This window comes from Pygocentrus nattereri, chromosome 26, assembly GCF_015220715.1.
Source record: "Pygocentrus nattereri isolate fPygNat1 chromosome 26, fPygNat1.pri, whole genome shotgun sequence".
Classification (NCBI taxonomy): domain Eukaryota; kingdom Metazoa; phylum Chordata; class Actinopteri; order Characiformes; family Serrasalmidae; genus Pygocentrus; species Pygocentrus nattereri.
In genome coordinates, this window is record NC_051236.1 from 20,071,613 (window position 1) to 20,095,109 (window position 23,497).

Genomic DNA, 23,497 nt, shown 5'->3' on the forward strand with positions numbered 1-23,497 from the left:
CCCCTACTGAGCATAGTATTTCACATGTTCACTTTGATTATCATGCCACAGACATCAAACAAGGACATTACCACTAAAAGAGATCCCTGCACAGGTCAAAGCAGACAATATACAAATTCTTTTGACGTCTCATACCATTCTCTGTGACTGCAAGTGTCTGTGCATCTCCACTGCCACAAGCCACATCTATCACCTTCAATCCCTTCAGAGCAGTCACCAGCATGGGGGTAGTCTGATCCTCACTAGAGCCTATTTTAAAAGGTCACAGAAATGTACAGTTTGGTTTAAAAAAAAAAAAAAGGAAAATAACAATATTACTAAAAGTGTGGTTTTAAAAATATTACTAAGCTATAGTGTGGCAGTAAATGGACATTACCATGGCCCAGCCGGCCGTAGTTGCCTCGGCCCCATGTGTACAGTTCCCCATCTGCTGTGATGGCTGCACTGTAGGTGCTGCCACAGGCTATGTGCATTACATGCTTGCCAGCCTGCTTCCCAGAGAATGCTGCAATCATGGTAGGCTCTTCCAAGTACCTGCACAGCAAGAGGAAGTACTGCAGTCACCCTTTTGTTAATTTATATAATGCATGCATATGCACAGCATATATGCATGCACCTTTAGGCCAATCTATAATGAGAACTGTAAGGAAGCTTTAAACTATTATTAGTACATTATAATTAGTAAGGAAGAGTTCAATTATAACACCATCTAACAGTGGAACTTCTCAAGATCAAAATACCACAGGAAAGAATTAGGTACACTCTTACATGGTGTCTCCATGTCCCAGGCGACCCCCATCCCCACATCCCCAGGAGAAAACCTCCCCATTGGCCGAGAGAGCAAGGTAGTGCTGCCCCTCTGGGTGAGCCGCCAATTTCACTATCTTCCTGGATGACAACCCATGGACCAGCATGGGGGACTAAAAGAAAAACATCTGACTAAATTACCAGAATTTAAGAATTTAAAAATGGTCTGTACCTGTTGAACTCATATTTAAGAAGTACAAATCCTGACCACTCAAATGCTGCATTAGAGACACTGACCAGGGTGGTGCTTTTGTAGTTCTGGGTGTACACAGCACCAGAGATTGACAGGATGAGAAAGCCCTTTTCTGAGCACACAATTTGGGTTACGCCCACGCTGGACAAAGCTTTGCATTGAATTGGTCCGTTCACATTGGCATGCACCTTCCATCCTAGCAAACCCCATCCAATCACCTCCTGCAATGTACCCTTAAAAAAAAAAAAAAAAAAAAAAAGTCACTCAAAATTCAGACTCTTACAGATTTTGTAGGATTGAATTAAAAATGTCTATGCATGCGTTGCATTACTGCATTTTACACAGCACTGCACAGACCACCACAGACAAATAACGCAGCTGAAACAGTTTAGGATCACTCTAAATTATGGGTGTCAAACCAGGTTTCATTCTGGATCACCGCTCTGAAGAGTTTAGTGTTCTGCCTCATTACACACACCTGACTGAACTCATCAGCTTACTAGCAAGGCCTTCATGAGTGTCAGCAGAAGGAAAATGACGATTTCTGTAAAGCTGTTCCCCAGAAATAACCTGGAGTGACATCTCTGCTCAAAGTACTATCAGTTAGCAAAGTTTCTCTCTTTTTTTTAGGGTGGAATATTTTCATCCTTAGCCACAGCTAAAACATGAACAGTGGTTTGGTCAGCAATCTTGTGATGATTCTGCTCCAACAAGAGTATTAATAAGATTCTCCTTGCTATGCAACTGTGTCACACCCACACACATGCAGATCTTCAGGTCTACCCTGAGATAAAGAGTGCTTTGGTGCAGAGGATGGTTTTATAATCTTGCATCACAATAAAGAAGTACAAGACAATCTAAAAAACAGTGTAGACAGGAATACATTAACAATCCCAATTACCTGTACAGGGCCATGGTCCTCCACCAGGGCAGACAGAGAAAGAACACAGTTAGTCTTGCAAGAGTTCGTAGGAGTATGCTTAAAATAACACAGTTGAAGCTGAAAACGCAACAAGCAAAGCTTAAAAAAGGTGTCAGTGCAGCAGGTTGGCTACCCAGAATATTTCCAATACAGTTCTAAACATTTTGTAACATCTCTGCTGTAATTATGTAATGTTGTGCACTGCAAAGCTTCCTAGCAAAAGGCTTAGCACAAAAAGATGAAGCAATAAGTAGCATGGCATATGCAGTACCTTGCTGGAGGTGGGAGAGCTGCATTGCGGAGGGCTACAGGGGACTGCTAGGCGGTCCAGGTGGGCCATAATGACCACAGCCGTCTGTCGTAGGTCGATGGCCAGGTCATTGTCTTGGGGCAAGGTCAGGTAGCGCAGGAAACTTTCATTTGGGCTCAGTGGGGCAGACAGAATCTGTGGGAAAGGTTGCTGGCTTACTTTCAAGAAACAAAAGGAGATACTAGTAATAATACTTCAATAGTAATACTTCATTTCAAAATAATAAGGACACAATTTCATTGCTGAAAGCATTGAAAGCACAAGCATCATTCTTCCATAGCATCCCCACTTTGTGTCTGGTCATCAATCTAGTTGAAGAGCGGTCATGCTGATCAATATCTGTACATAAACAGGTCATTCTACAAAGGCAGCAGCATAAAATGTTTTCTGTACTTCTGTAAATACACAGGGAATATTTTGCATGGTTTTGGCCCCTTTTACTTTATCTATGCAACTTCAGATTTCAAATATGCATGCACTCATGAAATCCTGCTGGTGTAGGGTTCCTCATCTTCTATAATGCAGACAAAAGCTACTTGTGAACTAACAGCCACAAAATGTAAGTGTCCTGAGTTACAAGTCAGGTCTATGTGCTGTTTTGCATCCAAAAAGAAACAGTAATAATTGAGTGAATGAAGAAATCTCACTTCAACCTCCTCCTCTGGAACAGGTTCCTCCTTGCCACTGTGGATCCTTTGGAAGCGTTGAAGAAGTGGCAGTAATGGGGCGCTGGTGCCCTGGCTGGAACGCTCGTTATCCATCTCTCTGGTGCCACTATCCCACAATCTCAGCAGCAACAGCACCGCAGAAAGCAGCTGACTAGATGCCACAAGAGGCAGGAAGTGTTACAGTGCACATCAATATTTATCAGACTAGCTTTTATCTATCATTACAACAGCAGGCTTATTATGCAATTATTAATTTCAAGACATTATTATTCAGTAATAACTATAGTGGGTGGTATAGCACTTCATCTGGTATGGTTGAAATTCTTCCTAGGGTATTACAAAAAAGTGCAGACAATATGCACAACATAGATAGTGCAACACAACTTTAGCCTGTTTAGCTGAATGGCAGAATCAGGCATGTTTTAGCCAAGCATCAAGTGAAAATGAAAATGCTGCAGGACTTTGATCACCTGCCAATGAGATTGTCAGTTGCAACCTAAGGCTGTGTATTGTGTTTTTGAGGCAGAGGACACAAGAGAAAAACATGAGAAAAAATTACTTGAGAAATTCAGATGTGAATACAACATCAGCACCGTTTTTGTTGGATCAGGCTTCAGCTCAAAGTGACAGGACAGAACCGATACGACTGGAAAAATAGTCACACCAAGGTTTACAGCTGCTCAGGAGAGAATGGTCTATCTGCAGACTGCAAAACAAGGGTGAAACCACTCTGGAGGTTGACCAATCAGAACAGAGTGGGTGAGGTGACCAATCAGAACACACTGTGCTCTTGGGAGGGTGGCATAAAGACACAGGTGTTCTAACCGAGCATTTAAGACAGTGAACCAAGATGTATGAGGAACATGTATTTTTAGAACACTGAAGCACTTACATCTGTTACAGTAGACACCAAAAATAAAATTATGAACAATGAAAAACAGACACAGAAAATCGTGTACCCTGCTCAGAAGAGGGTCACCGGGACCTGCCCCTGGAGCGAGGCCCGGGGGTAGTGTTCCTCAGCGAGCGTCTGGCATCCAGGCAGCCCACATAATCCGGCCAGGCTCAGCCCGAAGAGGCAAGGTGGGGAGACCATGTGGGCCTACCACCTGCAAGGTCCAGCACGGGGGAGCGGTGCAGTGCCATATAGGCAGTAGGAGATTGCTGGGGGGCCCTTGGTGGTATGTGGAATGTAACCTCACTGGGGGGGAAGGAGTCGGAGCTTGTCCGGGAGGTTGAGAGGTACCAACTAGATATAGTTGGGCTCACCTCCACTCAGTGTCAGCTCTGGAACCAAACTGGATAGGAGTTGGTCCCTCTCCTACTAGGGGTTGCACAGGGTGGGCGGCGCCGGGCAGGTGTGTGGATACTCACGGCTGGTGACCGTGTAGTTGGAGTTCGTCCTGGTGGACGAGAGGGTCACCTCAATGCGAATTAAAATCACAGAGAGGAAAACTCAGTTGTCTGTGTTTATGCACCAAACAGGTCGGAGTATTCAGCCATCTTGGAGTGATCGGGCAGGGTTCTGGAAAGGGTCCCGCCTACAGACTCCATAGTCTTACAGGGAGACTTCAATCCTCACGTTGGCAATGACTGGGAGACCTGGAGAGGCGTGATTGGGAAGAACAGCCTGCCTGATCTAAACCCGAATGGTGAATTGTTATTGGACTTCTGTGCCAGGCATGGATTGTCCATAACGAACACCAAGTTTGAACATAAGGATGTTCATAAGTGTACATGATACCAGAGCTCCTTGGCTCAGAGGTCAATGATCAACTTTGTCATTTCATCTGACTTGGGACCATATGTTCTGGACACTCGGGTGAAGAGAGGTGCTGAGCTGTCAACTGATCACCATCTGGTGGTGAGTTGGATCAGATGGCAGGGAAGACTGATGGTCAAGCCCGGTAGACCCAAGCAAATAGAGAGGGTGTGCTGGGAACGACTGTCTGAAGACCCTGTTCGGAATGATTTTAACTCCCACCTCCGGGAGAGTTTTTCCCTCATGTCCCGGAGGAGGTAGGAGACATGGAGCCTGAATGGACTCTGGTCAAAACCTTCATTGTGGAAGCTAACAGGTGTAGCTGTGGCCAAAAGCTTGTGGGTGCCTGTTGAGGCGGTAACCCAAGAACACCCTGGTGGACACCAGTGGTGAGGGAGGCCATCAAGCTGAAGAAAGAGGCCTTAAGGGACTGGCTGGCCTGAATGACTCCTGATTCACCAGATAGTTACTGACAGGCAAAAAAGGTGGCAGCCGCAACAGTGGCAGAAGCAAAATCCAGGGCATGGGAGGAGTGTGGTGAGGCCATGGAAAAAGACTTTCGTTCGGCCTCAAAGAGGTTCTGGACAACTGTCCGGCAACTCAGGAGTGGTCGGGGTGGCTGCGCCCAAGCTGTATTTGACAAGGACTTCAAGTGAGGATATTGTCAGGTTGGTGGAAGGAGCACTTTGAAGAACTCCTTAATCCAGGAGACATGCCTCCCTCACGGGCGTCAGGGCCGGAGGCTTCTGGTGTGTCATTAAGTGTGGAAGCTGAAGGGTAGCATCTCTGCCATTTGCAGATGATTTTGTTCTTTTGGCTGGATCACATGGATGCCTACAGTGCTCACTGGATCGGCTTGCAGTGGAGTGTGAAGTGGTTGGTATGCGGATCAGCACCTCCATGGTCCATGGTCTTAACCCGGAAAAAGATGGCATGCCCACTTCAGGTAAGGGGAAAGGACTTGCCCCAGGTGGAGGAGTTTAAGTATCTTGGGGTCTTGTTCACAAGTGATGGGAAGAGGGATCGTGAGATTGGCCGCAGGCTGGGACAGGTGGCAACAGTAATGCGGTGTAGTGGTGAATAGCCTGTAGTGGTGAAGAGGGAGCTGAGCCATACGGCGAAGCTCTACGTTTTCTGGTCGGTCTACATCCCGACCCGATCACCTATGGTCATGAGCTATGGGTAATGACCGAAAGAATGAGATGAGATCGCAAATACAAACGGGGGAAATTAGCTTTCTTCTCAGGGTGGCGGGCTACACTTTATTCGATAGTGTGAGGAGCTCAGCCATCCGGGAGGAGCTTGGAGGAGAGCCGCTGCTCCTCCGCATTGAGATGCGCCAGCTGAGGTGGTTCGGGCATCTGATCTGAGCCCCCTGGACGCCTCCCGTTGGGGGTGTACCAGGCTCGGGGTCATCCAAGGACCTGCTGGAGGGATTACATCTCCAAGTTGGCCTGGGAGCAGCTTGAGGCCTCTGGGAATGAGCTGGAGGAAGTTGCAGGGGACAGGGTCATTTGGGATTCTCTGCTCTCCCAACTGCTACCCTATCTGGATGATGATTGATTGTGATGATATTGAGCATAATAGGTCCCCTTTAGAAGTGAAGGGACATTGGTATACTGTACTATACCATACAGAACTGTTAGCTGAAGGACCCTGGACATGTAAGAACTCTGTTGTATATATGTTGTATATGTCTATACTGGTCTTGTCTGAAGTGAACAACACAAATAAACCCTAAAAGCTTGAGAGAGGTAAAATTCATGGAACATTAGCTGTGTGTACCTGAGTGTGCCCCTCTGAACGGCAAGCTCGAGTAGAATCGCAAGGGCCAAGTGCTGGTCCTGCAGAGGAATGCTGCTTGGTGCTTTGCCACTGCCACCCCCATGCACATCACTGCTCCAAATGCAAAGCAACACTTCAGTAATTACTGTGACTGTCACATGAGTAAAGGTAAAACACTGAGCAACAGTTAACAGTTATTAGTGAAAGCAATTTTATTAATATCTCCTGTCGGTTTTATCACCTTTTGTAACCACATAATAAAAGTAACTAACCTGAGGAATTTAGTAGCTCTCTCAACAACCTCTAGCCAGACAGATGACACAGTGCCTTCGTCAAATAGAGTGGCCTCTGGAAGGGCACGTAGAGCATCCAAGGACTCCTGAAGCAGTTCACTGCATAGGTCTGCATCATCACCTACAACACATTACAATCCAGGTTAAGAGTTAGCATGTCTTCATAGCTTGAACTTAAACATCCATTACATTAGTTGAAAAAAATGTTAAGGCATCAGTTAAAGGTGCACCATACATTGGCAGACAATGTATTATTCCTAAGGGTCAACAAAACATTATTACAACTAATAATTTTATATTTGCACTTACACATGCACTATGCTTGTGTAATCACTATCTGTGTGCATTTATGTTCTTCTATTGCTCCCCTTCCCTATCCTGGCAGAAAAGCCACTGGGATAAGAATAAGAGTTCCTAGGCAAGACTAATATTAAATTACCATATTTAATATGCAGGGATGGGGGGGGGGGGGGGGGGGAGTAGCTAAGTAGCGTGCTACTTTTTGTACCCAACAAATTTTTTGTACCTAATAGCTAATATAGGAGTTTTATGAAATGTAGTTAATAGCTGTAGAGCCTACAAATTTTTGTGTAGCTATAGCGATAATGTTCGCTACAGGCCTCAGGCAATCTGCGTAAAATCTGAACCATAGAACACGGTCATTAACTGGGCTGGTGGCAACTGTGCAATCCTGACTGAGCTAGATAGTTCCAGCAAATGGTCACGCACTGCTTACTCCTTACTAGAAGGCTTAACTCTTGGATCGCAACCAACTTGTTCAGAAGAGCCTTTTTTTGTTTCTTCAACAAAAACGAAATCACCTCGGTAGGCACTACATTTTATGCCCGTTTTACTATCATGGTTGTAAGTATGTGCTGATATAATGTAAATGTCTGATGTACTAGTACAGGCTAAAAACATAATATAAATGAAAACTCAGACTTCACTTGCTCTGCTTTAACTTTTAGCTCAGGTGTAGCCACTTTTCTCGCATCTCAGGAAACTTCTCTTCAAGTTTCCTGTACGATGTCTCTCAACGTTTGGCTTTATACAAGGCTGAAGTCGCTTTTCATTCGAATTGTCCAGTTCCAACTTAAGTGGTGCCTGAGGCGCCAGAATGTAACTGCTGCACCATTTAACGTAGAATGTGAAAATTAAAACAAGAAGCTGGGGAATGAGAAACTGATTTCAGCCTTGCCAGTTATTGCAGAATAAATGTGTTAGGAAACCAGCTGAGTGAATATAAATGCAAACAAGTCCATTCATCTCCAAATTATCGATGTTCGTCTTCTCTCTCTTTGCCTTTTCATTATCTGCATTGCTGTGTGTCCAACAGTCTGCACATTAGTCTTCAGCGTTAAAGGTTGGTGAATTAGCAGATATGCATTCAAGACCTTTTATTTTTATACTTTTATTTTAACAAAGGATTCTGAATGTCTGTATATCTTGCTGAAATGTTTAAATTGGAGCAGTTTTATTTCAACAGTTGACAATGCTTTGCACAAAGATATTTAGTTTGTATTTGATTATTTTTGTTGATTTTTATTAAGAAAAACCTGGAATGATTGACTTTACCTTTAGTCTAAATTTTTTGTTGGATATCACGCCTTTGGTTGTGTAAATTTGATTGCTGGTTACACTTGAACTTACTTTTTGGATATTTCCAACTTTCCAGGCTGTTTCTTTCTGGTAAAGATTCTTTCAGATGGAAATTCCCAAAATTCTGACAATCATGCTTTAAAAGTAGCTAAAAAGTAGTCCAAAACTTTTCAAAATGTAGTCATTACTTTTTTTCTGTGGCTAGCTACAAATTTTGGGAAAGTAGCCAACTACTAATTTTTCAGTAGCTATCCCAACCCTGGTAATATGTTCTGGATGAGTTGGAGTGGCACCTGTGATGCAGTGCTAATCAACCAACATCAGTATCTGCACTTGTGACAGAGCTATATTCCAAAATCTACTCAAAAGCCTTCCAGAAGTGTCAGTATTGTTACTGAAACAAAAGGTTGGACAAATTCCCTATTACTACCATTAATTTAAGAAGAAATATTGGATAAGCAGGTGTCTACAAACATTTGGACACTGACATGTAAAATTATTCAGCAACCCATTTTTGAGCTTAAAAGACAGCTTACGCTTGGTTTTACACTGACATTTAAAATGAAACTAAGCGGATTGCTACCTACCACAATAAGGAACTGATTATATGTTATTGGTCCAGAAATTCCATATCAGTGCATCCCTAGTCTCTTGAATTTTTCCACTCTCTATAAAGCACATTACCCTTAGAATGTTTCATCACTAGTTTGGCTAAAAGTGTGTTCTGCCTGAACATTTCCTCCCATTATTTCCTGTCTCCTTCTACCACTCCACAATTCATCTGTTTGCCCATTCTTACACTGTGTCAATTCAGAACTACAATAGTTCTGTTCAAATCTCTTCAGACAGGATCTCTATATGTAGCTCAGGTTACAAAGCAGCTCTCCATAGTCAGAACAGCTGGTCTCACCCATTCCCAATGGACACCAATAGATTGCACAATTCTGCTCTCAACAAGCCATCAGCCCACAGGATCACATCACTCCCCTAATCCACAGCTGCCTCCCAGCAAAAGAAAAGAAAAAAAAAAAAAAAAAAAAAACATGAAGCTGTTCCTGTTTGAGTGTGCAGCACGCTGAAAACATTTTCAGGCATGGAATCTTTTTGGGAGGGTTGAGCTCCACACCTGTGATATTGCCAGATTCTCTGAGTATTTTATTTTCATGGTTCAACAGCAAATGGAAACTTACCATGAAAATATAAGAAGTCCATTACAATTTCATTAAAAAGGTACGATTAACATATCTGGAATCAATGCCAGAGTCAATAGGCATTTTCCACTCACTGCCATGTTATAAAGTTTATGGCTTCAGTTCTGGGAATTCAATTCCACAAATTCCAGTGAATATTGTTACCACAGAGATGTGGGGTTCAGGTTGATTCCACCACCTGAACATAATATTTCAACTTGGCACAGTGTTTTAATGGGGATGTGTAAGGAACCCTTATCCCATAACTATGGGAGGATTATACAGCAAGAGCTCAGTTACGCAACGCATAAAAATTCAAAGCTGTGCTGTCTCAGGAAAGAGTTATGAATAAGTGGCTTAATCAATGAATATGTAACTAAATAAATAAATAAATACATTTTAAAAAATGGGCACAAGTAGACAGACATTGTTTCAAAAGTTAATAGTCTTTGAGGATCAGCTTTCGAAGCTTAAGTGTTTTATAAAGCATTCGGACAGACAACGCCGTAAATCTAGGCCGAAATAAAATATGCTATTTCATAAAAGATAACACGATAATCACAATCATGACACAAAAAGATTAAAAGATTATTAAATTAAGAGTTTAAGCCTAAAGTGGCAAAACTGGCTGCTATGTTGCTTTGTGACCGCTGATACTTTCTAACTGATATCTTTTCAGATATTTTTTCTAGATTATGTGTGGTCTACATAGTTATATGGCAATTGTCATGTGGAAGGCCATTTTTTGTTTGCGCAACATTATTTTTCCTTTCAACACAACACCAGAACAGACAGGTGCTGACTGCTGGATTCATTTTCTTGATGCTCAAAACAATTTTTAATCATAATTTGGCAGGTAGCAGAATCTCTACAGTGTGGCATGCAATAAACCTAGGATTGCTATTTTTGTACAGCTTGTAAGGGGCGCAAGAGCAAAGAACATTGAGGGGAAAGTTTACTTACCAGACCTCCAGGCTCTGCGGAGGAAAGCAAAAGCAAAGGAAAGAGCTGCCCTTGACCCAACTCGAGCCAAGCCCTCTACTCCCTTACTCACAGGACGAGTGCTGTAGGAGGACAGATGGCATAATATAAAGCAAATTTTAATGGATACTAATGTGATTTTTCTTGGTTTAAACCAGTACACACTAGACTAAGCCTAAAAAAAAAATCATGTCTTATTTACTTGGTTAATGTCTCATACCTTTTGTTATCCACAGTGGGTAGCGGGGGGCTGGGGGGACTTTTCCACCGAACTTTGTACTTCTCCTCCATCATGCTGTGAGTGAGAGAGATGAGGTAGCGCTCCAAGATGAGCAGCCGTTGGCTCAGACGCCGTGCAGAGAGAGTGCTCTTAGCTGTCTGTGCAGCCAGTTTCTGTTGGTCATCCACCAGAACCGTAAGACAGTCCTTCAGCTCCACCTCATCTGAGAAGAGGGGCATATAAAAACATTACAACATGCAGGTACTTAAACGCACTTGAACGTAGAGAATTATTTTTAAGATCAGTGTGCCATCCATGTTGGGTTAAACAATAATTTGCATATATATAGCACTGTATAAGAACAATGTGACTAGCCCCTTAAACCACATCTATAAGAAAGTCCAAACAGATCTGCTTGATTATTAGGGTTTTCAAAAATACTATAAAAAGTCAATTGCTTAGGTGCCCAAATAAAGCAGCTTTTGTTTCCTCACAATAAATTGACACATCATGCTTTTGATGTTTTAACATCACTTTACAATTGATAAAGAAGTAAATAAAATTGTGTTTTAAGTTTGCAGGACAACCCAGTTTCTTTAAGGATGAAACTAACTTGCACATGATGACTTCTTTATCATTTATTTATTTTTATAATAATAATAATAATAATAATAATAATAATAATAAAATGTATTCATTAATTTAAAAAATTACTATTAGAAATAACTTTAGCTTGCCAGTGAAATCCTAATGCTGTATTTCATCTAAAACTGGCAGCACAAGAGACTAGCTGGGCAATGGTAGGTGAAATGCTGGATGAAAAAAACAAAGTACAGACAGATTAACAAGAAAAAGAACAAATAAAAGGGAGTCTAGGATTAATATAAAAATAATCATGTAAACTGAACAATTTTCCAGTAATGCATGACAGTGTTTTACAGGCAGAGGCATATACCTAGCTTGGTCTTGAACAGACATGAACCAACCTTTGATGCTAGTCGTGTTAATTATACCCTACCACAACAAGAAGTGAATATCAGTTCAAAATCATATTTCTAATAATATCAAAATAATAAAAACACTGAGAACACCTTCGTTCACATTCTCAGATTTAAATCAACCAACATTCACTGCAATGGCTGGAAAGTGGCATTGAACAACAGACCAGCAAGACAGCAGAGTGAGCTAAAATAGCAGTTCCAAAATCCACTTAAGCTTTCTGCATGCCAGCCAGTGCCCCGCTCAGATGCCCTGAATGTCTACACTATATTGTGAGCACAACTGCATATGGTACAAGAGTGGTGCACCTGTGTGAGTGAGAAGCTGTGTAAGAGCGCGAGCGAGCCACAGACAGAGAGCGAGAGCAAGCGAGCGAGCCACAGACAGAGAGCGAGACAGAGAGCGTGCGAGCGAGCGAGACAAGAGAGCGAGAGCGAGAGAGCGAGCCAGACAGAGAGCGAGAGAGCGAGCCAGACAGACAGAGAGCGAGAGAGCGAGCGAGCCAGACAGAGAGCGAGACAGAGAGCGAGCGAGACAAGAGAGCGAGAGCGAGCAAGACAAGAGAGCGAGCCAGACAGAGAGCGAGCCAGACAGAGAGCGAGAGAGCGAGCGAGCGAGAGAGCGAGCGAGCGAGACAGACAGAGAGCGAGCGAGCGAGACAAGAGAGCGAGAGCGAGCGAGACAGACAAGAGAGCGAGAGAGCGAGCCAGACAGAGAGCGAGAGAGCGAGCCAGACAGAGAGCGAGCCAGACAGAGAGCGAGCCAGACAGAGAGCGAGCCAGACAGAGAGCGAGAGAGCGAGCCAGACAGAGAGCGAGCGAGACAAGAGAGCGAGCGAGCGAGCGAGCCAGACAGAGCGAGAGAGCGAGCGAGCGAGCCAGACAAGAGAGCGAGCGAGACAGACAGACAGAGAGCGAGACAAGAGAGCGAGCGAGACGAGAGCGAGCGAGCGAGCCAGACAGAGAGCGAGCGAGCGAGCCAGACAGAGAGCGAGCGAGCGAGCGAGCGAGCCAGCCAGACAGAGAGCGAGCGAGCGAGCCAGACAGAGAGCGAGCGAGCGAGCGAGCCAAGAGAGCGAGAGCGAGCCAAGAGAGCGAGAGCGAGCCAAGAGAGCGAGAGCGAGCCAAGAGAGCGAGAGCGAGCGAGGGAGCGAGACAGATAGAGAGCGAGCGAGGGAGCGAGACAGACAGACAGAGAGCGAGCGAGGGAGCGAGACAGACAGACAGAGAGCGAGCGAGGGAGCGAGACAGACAGACAGAGAGCGAGCGAGGGAGCGAGACAGACAGAGAGCGAGCGAGGGAGCGAGACAGACAGAGAGCGAGAGCGAGCGAGCGAGACAGACAGAGAGCGAGAGCGAGCGAGGGAGCGAGACAGACAGAGAGCGAGAGCGAGCGAGGGAGCGAGACAGACAGAGAGCGAGAGCGAGCGAGGGAGCGAGACAGACAGAGAGCGAGCGAGGCAGACAGAGAGCGAGCGAGGCAGACAGAGAGCGAGAGCGAGCGAGAGCGAGCGAGGGAGCGAGGGAGCGAGACAGACAGAGAGCGAGCGAGGGAGCGAGACAGACAGAGAGCGAGCGAGGGAGCGAGACAGACAGAGAGCGAGCGAGGGAGCGAGACAGACAGAGAGCGAGCGAGGGAGCGAGACAGACAGAGAGCGAGCGAGCGAGCGAGCCAGACAGAGCGAGAGAGCGAGCGAGCGAGCCAGACAAGAGAGCGAGCGAGACAGACAGACAGAGAGCGAGACAAGAGAGCGAGCGAGACGAGAGCGAGCGAGCGAGCCAGACAGAGAGCGAGCGAGCGAGCCAGACAGAGAGCGAGCGAGCGAGCCAGACAGACAGACAGAGAGCGAGCGAGCCAGACAGAGAGCGAGCGAGCGAGCGAGACAAGAGAGCGAGAGCGAGCGAGCGAGACAAGAGAGCGAGAGCGAGCCAAGAGAGCGAGAGCGAGCGAGGGAGCGAGACAGACAGAGAGCGAGCGAGGGAGCGAGACAGACAGAGAGCGAGCGAGCGAGGGAGCGAGACAGACAGAGAGCGAGCGAGCGAGGGAGCGAGACAGACAGACAGAGAGCGAGCGAGCGAGGGAGCGAGACAGACAGACAGAGAGCGAGCGAGGGAGCGAGACAGACAGACAGAGAGCGAGCGAGGGAGCGAGACAGACAGACAGAGAGCGAGCGAGGGAGCGAGACAGACAGACAGAGAGCGAGCGAGGGAGCGAGACAGACAGACAGAGAGCGAGCGAGGGAGCGAGACAGACAGACAGAGAGCGAGCGAGGGAGCGAGACAGACAGACAGAGAGCGAGCGAGGGAGCGAGACAGACAGAGAGCGAGAGCGAGCGAGGGAGCGAGACAGACAGAGAGCGAGAGCGAGCGAGGGAGCGAGACAGACAGAGAGCGAGCGAGCGAGACAGACAGAGAGCGAGCGAGGCAGACAGAGAGCGAGAGCGAGCGAGAGCGAGCGAGGGAGCGAGACAGACAGAGAGCGAGCGAGGGAGCGAGACAGACAGAGAGCGAGAGCGAGCGAGGGAGCGAGACAGACAGAGAGCGAGAGCGAGCGAGGGAGCGAGACAGACAGAGAGCGAGACAGACAGAGAGCGAGAGCGAGCGAGACAGACAGCGAGCGAGCGAGCCAGAGAGCGAGCGAGCCAGAGAGCGAGCGAGCCAGAGAGCGAGCGAGCCAGACAGAGAGCGAGCCAGAGAGCGAGCGAGCAAGACAGAGAGCGAGCCAGAGAGCGAGCGAGCAAGACAGAGAGCGAGCCAGAGAGCGAGCGAGCAAGACAGAGAGCGAGCGAGCAAGACAGAGAGCGAGCGAGCAAGACAGAGAGCGAGCGAGCGAGCGAGCAAGACAGAGAGCGAGCGAGCAAGACAGAGAGCGAGCGAGCAAGACAGAGAGCGAGCGAGACAGACAGAGAGCGAGACAGAGAGCGAGCGAGCGAGACAGAGAGCGAGCGAGACAGAGAGCGAGCGAGCGAGCGAGACAGAGAGCGAGCGAGCGAGCCAGACAGAGACAGAGCGAGCGAGACAAGAGAGCGAGCCAAGAGAGCGAGACAGACAAGAGAGCGAGCGAGACAAGAGAGCGAGCCAAGAGAGCGAGACAGACAAGAGAGCGAGCGAGACAAGAGAGCGAGCGAGACAGAGAGCGAGCGAGACAGAGAGCGAGCGAGACAGAGAGCGAGACAGAGAGCGAGCGAGACAGAGAGTGAGCGAGACAGAGAGCGAGCGAGCGAGCCAGACAGAGACAGAGCGAGCGAGACAAGAGAGCGAGCCAAGAGAGCGAGACAGACAAGAGAGCGAGCGAGACAAGAGAGCGAGTGCGAGCGAGCGAGCCAAGAGAGCGAGCGAGACAGAGAGCGAGCGAGCGAGCGAGCGAGACAGACAGAGAGCGAGCGAGCGAGACAGACAGAGAGCGAGCGAGCGAGCCAGACAGACAGAGAGCGAGCGAGCCAGACAGACAGAGAGCGAGCGAGCGAGCGAGCGAGCGACAGAGAGCGAGCGAGCGAGCGAGCGAGCGAGACAGAGAGCGAGCGAGACAGAGAGCGAGCGAGCGAGCGAGCGAGACAGAGAGCGAGCGAGACAGAGAGCGAGCGAGCGAGCGAGACAGAGAGCGAGACAGAGAGCGAGCGAGACAGAGAGCGAGCGAGACAGAGAGCGAGCGAGCGAGACAGACAGAGAGCGAGCGAGCAAGACAGAGAGCGAGCGAGCAAGCGAGCAAGACAGAGAGCGAGCGAGCAAGACAGAGAGCGAGCGAGCAAGCGAGCAAGACAGAGAGTGAGCGAGACAGAGAGCGAGCGAGACAGAGAGCGAGCGAGACAGAGAGCGAGCGAGCGAGACAGACAGAGAGCGAGCGAGCAAGACAGAGAGCGAGCGAGCAAGCGAGCAAGACAGAGAGCGAGCGAGCAAGACAGAGAGCGAGCGAGCAAGCGAGCAAGACAGAGAGTGAGCGAGACAGAGAGCGAGCGAGCGAGACAGACAGAGAGCGAGCGAGACAGAGAGCGAGCGAGCGAGCGAGACAGAGAGCGAGCGAGACAGACAGAGAGCGAGACAGACAGAGAGCGAGCGAGACAGACAGAGAGCGAGCGAGCGAGCGAGACAGAGAGCGAGCGAGCGAGCGAGACAGAGAGCGAGCGAGACAGAGAGCGAGCGAGCGAGCCAGACAGAGACAGAGCGAGCGAGACAAGAGAGCGAGCCAAGAGAACGAGCCAGACAAGAGAGCGAGCGAGACAAGAGAGCGAGTGCGAGCGAGCGAGCCAAGAGAGCGAGCGAGACAGAGAGCGAGCGAGCGAGCGAGACAGACAGAGCGAGCGAGACAGAGAGCGAGCGAGCGAGCCAGACAGAGACAGAGCGAGCCAAGAGAGCGAGCCAAGAGAGCGAGACAGACAAGAGAGCGAGCGAGACAAGAGAGCGAGTGCGAGCGAGCGAGCCAAGAGAGCGAGAGCGAGCGAGCGAGACAAGAGAGCGAGCGAGCGAGACAAGAGAGCGAGCGAGACAGAGAGCGAGCGAGCGAGCGAGACAGACAGAGAGCGAGCGAGCGAGACAGACAGAGAGCGAGCGAGCGAGACAGACAGACAGAGAGCGAGCGAGCGAGACAGAGAGACAGCGAGCGAGCCAGACAGACAGACAGACAGACAGACAGACAGAGAGCGAGCGAGCGAGCGAGCCAGACAGACAGAGAGTGAGACTGAGAGAATGAACGAAAGAGAGAGAAAGAGAGAGCTGTCCATCAAGTGTACCCCTGACATTCTGCCATCCGACTGGCTGTGCACATCTGTGTCAGTGTTGTAAAAACATCATCTTCTCCTCCAATTACAAAACAGTTCATTCAGCTAGAAGTGTGGTGGTGCAGAGGCCTAGAGAACCTATTTAAGCCTTACTGCTTCTAAAGGTGTGCACAGGTGGTACAACCCCAGAGATCCCCGAGCGAGGGAGCGAGACAGACAGAGAGCGAGAGCGAGCGAGACAGACAGACAGCGAGCGAGCGAGCGAGCGAGCCAGAGAGCGAGCGAGCAAGACAGAGAGCGAGCGAGCAAGACAGAGAGCGAGCGAGCGAGCAAGACAGACAGAGAGCGAGCGAGCAAGACAGACAGAGAGCGAGCGAGCGAGACAGACAGAGAGCGAGCGAGACAGAGAGCGAGCGAGACAGAGAGCGAGCGAGCGAGCCAGACAGAGATAGAGCGAGCGAGACAAGAGAGCGAGCCAAGAGAGCGAGACAGACAAAGAGAGCGAGAGCGAGCGAGCGAGCCAAGAGAGCGAGAGCGAGCGAGACAAGAGAGCGAGAGCGAGCGAGCGAGACAAGAGAGCGAGAGCGAGCGAGACAAGAGAGCGAGAGCGAGCGAGACAAGAGAGCGAGAGCGAGCGAGCGAGACAGACAGACAGAGAGCGAGCGAGCGAGACAGACAGACAGAGAGCGAGCGAGCGAGACAGACAGACAGAGAGCGAGCGAGCGAGACAGACAGACAGAGAGCGAGCGAGCGAGACAGACAGACAGCGAGCGAGAGAGACAGCGAGCGAGACAGACAGACAGAGAGCGAGCGAGCGAGCCAGACAGAGATAGAGCGAGCGAGACAAGAGAGCGAGCCAAGAGAGCGAGACAGACAAAGAGAGCGAGTGCGAGCGAGCGAGCCAAGAGAGCGAGAGCGAGCGAGCCAAGAGAGCGAGTGCGAGCGAGCGAGCCAAGAGAGCGAGCGAGACAGAGAGCGAGCGAGCGAGCGAGCGAGCGAGCCAGAGAGCGAGCGAGCGAGCCAGAGAGCGAGCGAGCAAGACAGAGAGAGAGCGAGCGAGCAAGACAGAGAGCGAGCGAGCGAGCGAGACAGAGAGCGAGCGAGCGAGCGAGACAGAGAGCGAGCGAGCGAGCGAGACAGAGAGCGAGCGAGACAGACAGAGAGCGAGCGAGACAGACAGAGAGCGAGCGAGCGAGACAGAGAGCGAGCGAGACAGAGAGCGAGCGAGACAGAGAGCGAGCGAGCGAGCGAGACAGAGAGCGAGCGAGCGAGCGAGACAGACAGAGAGCGAGCGAGACAAGAGAGCGAGTGCGAGCGAGCGAGCCAAGAGAGCGAGCGAGACAGAGAGCAAGCGAGCGAGCGAGCGAGCCAGAGAGACAAGAGAGCGAGCGAGCGAGACAAGAGAGCGAGCGAGCGAGACAAGAGAGCGAGCGAGCGAGACAAGAGAGCGAGAGAGCGAGACAAGAGAGCGAGAGAGCGAGACAAGAGAGCGAGAGAGCGAGACAAGAGAGCGAGAGAGCGAGACAAGAGAGCGAGAGAGCGAGACAAGAGAGCGAGAGCGAGCGAGACAAGAGAGCGAGAGCGAGCGAGACAAGAGAGCGAGAGCGAGCGAGACAGACAGAGAGCGAGCGAGACAGACAGACAGAGAGCGAGCGAGACAGACAGACAGCGAGCGAGAGAGACAGCGAGCGAGACAGACAGCGAGACAGCGAGACAGACAGACAGACAGACAGACAGACAGCGAGACAGACAGCGAGACAGACAGAGAGCGAGCGAGCGAGCGAGCGAGACAGACAGACAGAGAGTGAGACTGAGAGAATGAACGAAAGAGAGAGAAAGAGAGAGCTGTCCATCAAGTGTACCCCTGACATTCTGGCATCCGACTGGCTGTGCACATCTGTGTCAGTGTTGTAAAAACATCATCATCATCACACTTCTCCTCCAATTACAAAACAGTTCATTCAGCTAGAAGTGTGGTGGTGCAGAGGCCTAGAGAACCTATTTAAGCCTTACTGCTTCTAAAGGTGTGCACAGGTGGTACAACCCCAGAGATCCGGGAACTGCATTACATAATATACCTCTAGACTGATAGGAATAGTCTTAGTAGACTGTTTATACTGCAGAGAAAAGCTCTACTTTAGCACAGTGACTTGACAAATTATCATTAATTTGACTTTTCTCAGCTATAAGATGAACTTGAAACAGTTTTCATACTACACACACACAAACTACACAGATGTTTACATCTGACTGACAACATCTGATTATGTATTTATTTTCCTTCATAAAAGCTGAAGTGTCTGAAATGTCATTCATTTTACCACTTTTAATTTGCTACAAATTTCAAATTTTAAAGCTAATCTAGGTTGATCTATTTACACACTTTATGAATGCGTCTATATCAGCATCAGTACTGGCTGGTATGTACATAAAAACACAATTCCCAGATCAATGCATCCCTAATCATAACACAAATCAATCTATACACAGTACCAACTTAATCTGAAGAGCATGATGAGCCCACACAAACAGTGTGAAGATTTGGTTCAAAGATTAAAAGAGTGTCACCATCAATTTCTGGATATTTATGGGCATATACTGTATTGTTTTAGAATAAAAATGGAATAATGTTTCTGAACCATTTTCAGTCATCCGTTCAAAAAGGAGAGAGATGTTCCAATGTAATTACTCCCTTAACATAAATTCCATGAAAGTAAAATATAGATTTGTCTTCTTATGAGTTGCTGTGTTCACTCTGTGGGAGACAAGTGTGAAGCGATGCAGTTTGCAAGCATTTGTTGTGTGAAGGGCTTCCAATCATGTGATGCTTACAGAACTTTTGACCATGTGATGTAATGTGGTGTAGAGCCTTTCCATCAGCATGCTCTTATCAGCACCCACCAGAAGAGTAAGTTACCCCACCCAGACCTGGCTGTAAACACACAGCAAGCACACAGTGTCAGTGGGGTAAAAATAACCCCTCAGACAGTTTGTACAGTCACTCGAGCCCCCAACTCTTTACGTACCTTAGACCAAAACCTCACACTCTCTAGTTTACACTCACATACTCTCTCAAACACACACACACACACACACACACACACACACAGGGACGCATTTAGATGTTGCAAATCCATCTGCTCTACTCCTTTACCGCTGTGTAATGCCGAGGGTGGGAAACCTCAGCTGGAAACAGTCACAAGGTTTGTACAGAGGTGCCAGGTGGACAGCAGACGGAGACAGGCAGAACAGGGGGTTGAGGAGGGAAAAAAAGGGGTTACAGCAGGCAAGACCAAATGTTTACAGCAGCAGTGTTGAATGATATCACCTATAGTAGTACAATGGTGTCAAAAAACGAAAAGTTGATTTTAGCAATATTGATAATCAGTAAAAACTGCAATGTATGTAATTTGCTCACTGCTCACAATAAATTGTTTTTCCACACAGTTTGAAAGTTCAGTGGACAGGGGAAAGAGCATGAGCTTTCTGTGTTCAGCTGTAGCTGAATCACAAATTTTAAATCTGCTGGAAGGTGATGACACTTTCATTAGGAAGTCAAATTGGATTAGAATAAATGCATTCAGTTTTAACTAGTTTTGGTCTGTCTGATTGCTGAGAATCTCTGAGCATGAGACTAGCTTACTATGAGGTAAACAAACAAACAGTGCGACTTCTGATTCTAATTTGGAAGCATCATGTTGTTTTTCCACTTTGTGCAGTGCTCACCCGCTGACATGAAAGTGAGCACCACTCTCTAAAGAATGAGGGAGAATTTTCAGTGGACACCAGAAAGAGAGGGAATTTGTGTTTTGCTGTAGGTGAATTATTTAAATGAAACTGTAACTCTGAAAAGCCTAGATTTTTATGCATAGCCCGTTGTCAAACGTTACACGCATTCTCCAATCACAACACAGATCAGCAGCTACTGTACCATATACTGGCTAGCTGGTGATGCTGCAAGTTATGGAGATATCTTAAATGCTAACCAAGTTAACCTGTATCTAAAATCAGTGCATTTCCCCATGCATACTGTGACATTTGCAAGTAAAATACAGTATCAGGGACAGTCTCTGTGCTATCTGAGCATTTTTAACCTATGATGTGTGGGTGGTAGTAGAGGGAAGCTGATATCATTGGTCAATATTCTTTTTCCCTGCCTGCTGGTACAAAGTAACTTAGGCAAAAATCAAATCAGATGTTTTAGAGGCAGGTAAACGTAACCATATTTGAGAAACAAGAATTTAGTCTTATAATAACCATAATATAATGAGAAATCATGAACCAACCAGCTAACAATGGGTAAATTTTGATTTCAGGATGACTTTTATAGCATATCTGGGAGGCGGACATAAGCAGACATCTACATTTTGTGATGTTACAATTCCTCATACTTGCATACTGATACAATTAGGAGTTCATCCATGGAAATAAAGCACTGAGTAGAAGTTAAACACTTGAACTTTAGCTGAACCTATGCACTCTGATCTCAGGGCACTAAAAAAGAAAGTGTTTGAAAGCACAGCAATAAATACTAAATACTTGATGTAATACTAAAAGAAAAAGAACACAAAATCCAAAACAACAAAATCAGGTTCTTTCAGCACAGATTACTGGTTTTCAGGCAGCATGGATTCACAAACTTTAAAATCATTTAACACTGATATATTTGAAAAGTTCTGTAATGACCTTTTTCAGTATCACTGCGCACTAGGCTGGAGTCAGGAAAGCAGTTGGAGCAAGTCAGAAACTAAATATTTATCCTTCAGAGGAAGCAGAGAATAACACTAGTGCCATACTGAAGCCAGATATGGCACCTTACACCAAGTTTTATTTTAAAATTCCTTTGGAACAATTTTAGCTGGCCTTGGCTCACCTACCAACAAAGGAATGGACAATGTGCCTTTTCCCATACAGTGAAAGCTGGTGAGGAACAAGTAGGATGACCTTTCAGAATGACTGTAGGAGAAGGCTGCAATCAGCATGTCGAGTTCAGCAGTCTACGTGCCAATACTTCATCTATAACTAGAGCGGGATTATTTAGCAGCTCTGCTTACCTGGCTGCCTCCCCCAGTCCCAGGTCTCTATGATTGAATGATGGACAGATGACAAAGACGCCTCCTCTTCCTCTTTCTTCTCCTTATCATTGCACTCATCCTTCTTTTGAGCACCAGCACAATCTGCAGAGTCCTCTGAAGACGGAACAGAAAACCATGGGAAATGCTTACTCTATATACAAAAAGCTCGAAGCAACTAAGCCAATTAACAAGTTTATAGTAAATGTAGAAACAGAAAAAAAAACATTGTGTGGATAATGCTTTTTACCTGGATAGGCAGATTCTTCCCTATCAAAGACAATCTCCTCATCCTTTACCATTTCATTCCACATCTCACTGAGTCCCTCTGGAGAAAATGCACGCTGTAACACAACAAAAATACATCACTTGTGGCCTTTTCTGTTCTAAAATTACCTGTAAGTAAGTGCATATCAATCACTTTTTGGAAGGTTATGACACGTTCATCTGAGACCTTAATTAAAAGAGAACGAAAATATTCACTCTAAGCATGTGGTAATCTAACTGTGAACAGAAAAGGACAATATGATGTCACCCATCATGACTGTCTCAAGAGAGTCATAACACTAGAGGCAAAAAGAGCTCAATCCTAACTTTGAAGCATCATGCAGTGTAAATATTAATATGCGCCGATCTGAACGGGAGAGGGCACTGATTCTTAAATATATTAATATACTGAGGAGATATAAGGACTCCAATAATACTCCAACATTGCCCACAACTATTCACAATGGCAAGTATAAGTACAAAAAAAGGAAGGGGGGGGGGGGGGGTGTTACAAAAATCATGTGTTGATTCAAATATTTGCAGAACAAATCTCTCCTCATACAACAGAAACCACTATAAACAAGAATCCTCACAAAAACAACAATATAGAACCAAATTTGAGGTTACAGCCTAAAATGTAGTTTTCAGGCTTTTCCATGAGACTTAATTACACCTTGATCTAACTCATTTAACAGCACATCAATAAGTGCTTTTATTTGGGTTGTAAACTCTATACTCATTTAGACTTAGTCACATTCAGACGACTCATTACACTCAGTGCTTGCCATCTTGTAAATACAACAAATCTGTTTCATATACTATGTAAAAATGCAAACAGATCGGCTTTATTTCTACTCTTATACTTATAAATAGAAATAAAAATAGACATTTTTTCTGCAGAGTACATGCAAGTTTATGTGAAATTATATGTCTTCCTATTTCCATTTGGGAATTTCCATTTGGGATCAATAAAGTTTGTTCTTTCTTTCTTTCGATCTTTCTGTCTGTCTGTCTACCAAAGCTTTACTGAAGCACTTTTTTTTTTTTTTTTTTTACAGCAGACCTTTCCACAGACAACAGATGTGGGTATTTTTAGGCCTAATTATATGGCCATAAAACAGAGATCAAATATACATTTTTTGCACCGATTTGCCATATTTGATCAGGCACTTATCAGATTAATGAATCATAAAAATGTACATAACTCCACAGCCTATAAAATAAATACGCACACGGTCACCTTTGAAAAGACCATTGACTGCAGTTTTTATGCTAATTCCATATATTTCACAGGCTGACATTCAAAGACTAGTCTAGACAAAGCAAAATCATTTCTTGCTGCAGTAGTAATCCCAACTTTCAGTCAGTGAACACTAAACCAGTTCCCCAACTGCCCCCCACCGAACGAGAGAAAAGTCATCCTGCTCATACTACAGAGAACAATAGCAAAGCGTTAGGCAGTGATGCCCATTTTAGTGACTTTGGCAAGTCTCAACAGGGAAACAGCCATCCTATTTTTGAAAGAAGTGCTCGCTTAATACCATCATGAGAATAGACATGCAGAAAAAAACTATGCATGACACTTGATACAGTTGAGTTCTGCTTAGCGTAAAAATAACTTTTCATTATCCCCTCCTTAATTTCAGTTGCACTGTCAACGCTTGGTAGAAGCTGAAGACGCTGCAATTAATTAAATTTTACAGTTGTAAAAAAAAA

At 46.6% G+C, this 23,497-nt stretch overlaps 1 protein-coding gene across 5 annotated transcripts in view; it reads right to left on the reverse strand.

Moving 5' to 3' along the window:
* herc2 (HECT and RLD domain containing E3 ubiquitin protein ligase 2) overlaps positions 1-23,497 on the reverse strand; it is a 70,586-nt gene that overhangs the window by 44,216 nt on the left and 2,873 nt on the right. For 2 of the 5 annotated variants that reach the window (XM_017720611.2, XM_017720621.2), the window contains exons 3-15: positions 21,765-21,858; positions 21,497-21,631; positions 10,731-10,953; positions 10,493-10,593; positions 6,720-6,861; positions 6,448-6,558; positions 2,880-3,051; positions 2,194-2,367; positions 1,902-1,925; positions 1,045-1,233; positions 769-920; positions 377-534; positions 136-249 (exon numbers count right to left, since the gene is read on the reverse strand). In XM_017720611.2, the coding sequence (XP_017576100.1) occupies positions 136-249; positions 377-534; positions 769-920; positions 1,045-1,233; positions 1,902-1,925; positions 2,194-2,367; positions 2,880-3,051; positions 6,448-6,558; positions 6,720-6,861; positions 10,493-10,593; positions 10,731-10,953; positions 21,497-21,631; positions 21,765-21,858 (1,789 nt within the window). The remainder of the gene's footprint in view (positions 1-135; positions 250-376; positions 535-768; positions 921-1,044; positions 1,234-1,901; positions 1,926-2,193; positions 2,368-2,879; positions 3,052-6,447; positions 6,559-6,719; positions 6,862-10,492; positions 10,594-10,730; positions 10,954-21,496; positions 21,632-21,764; positions 21,859-23,497) is intronic. The other 3 variants (XM_017720644.2, XM_017720636.2, XM_017720629.2) reach the window with 2 other exon arrangements.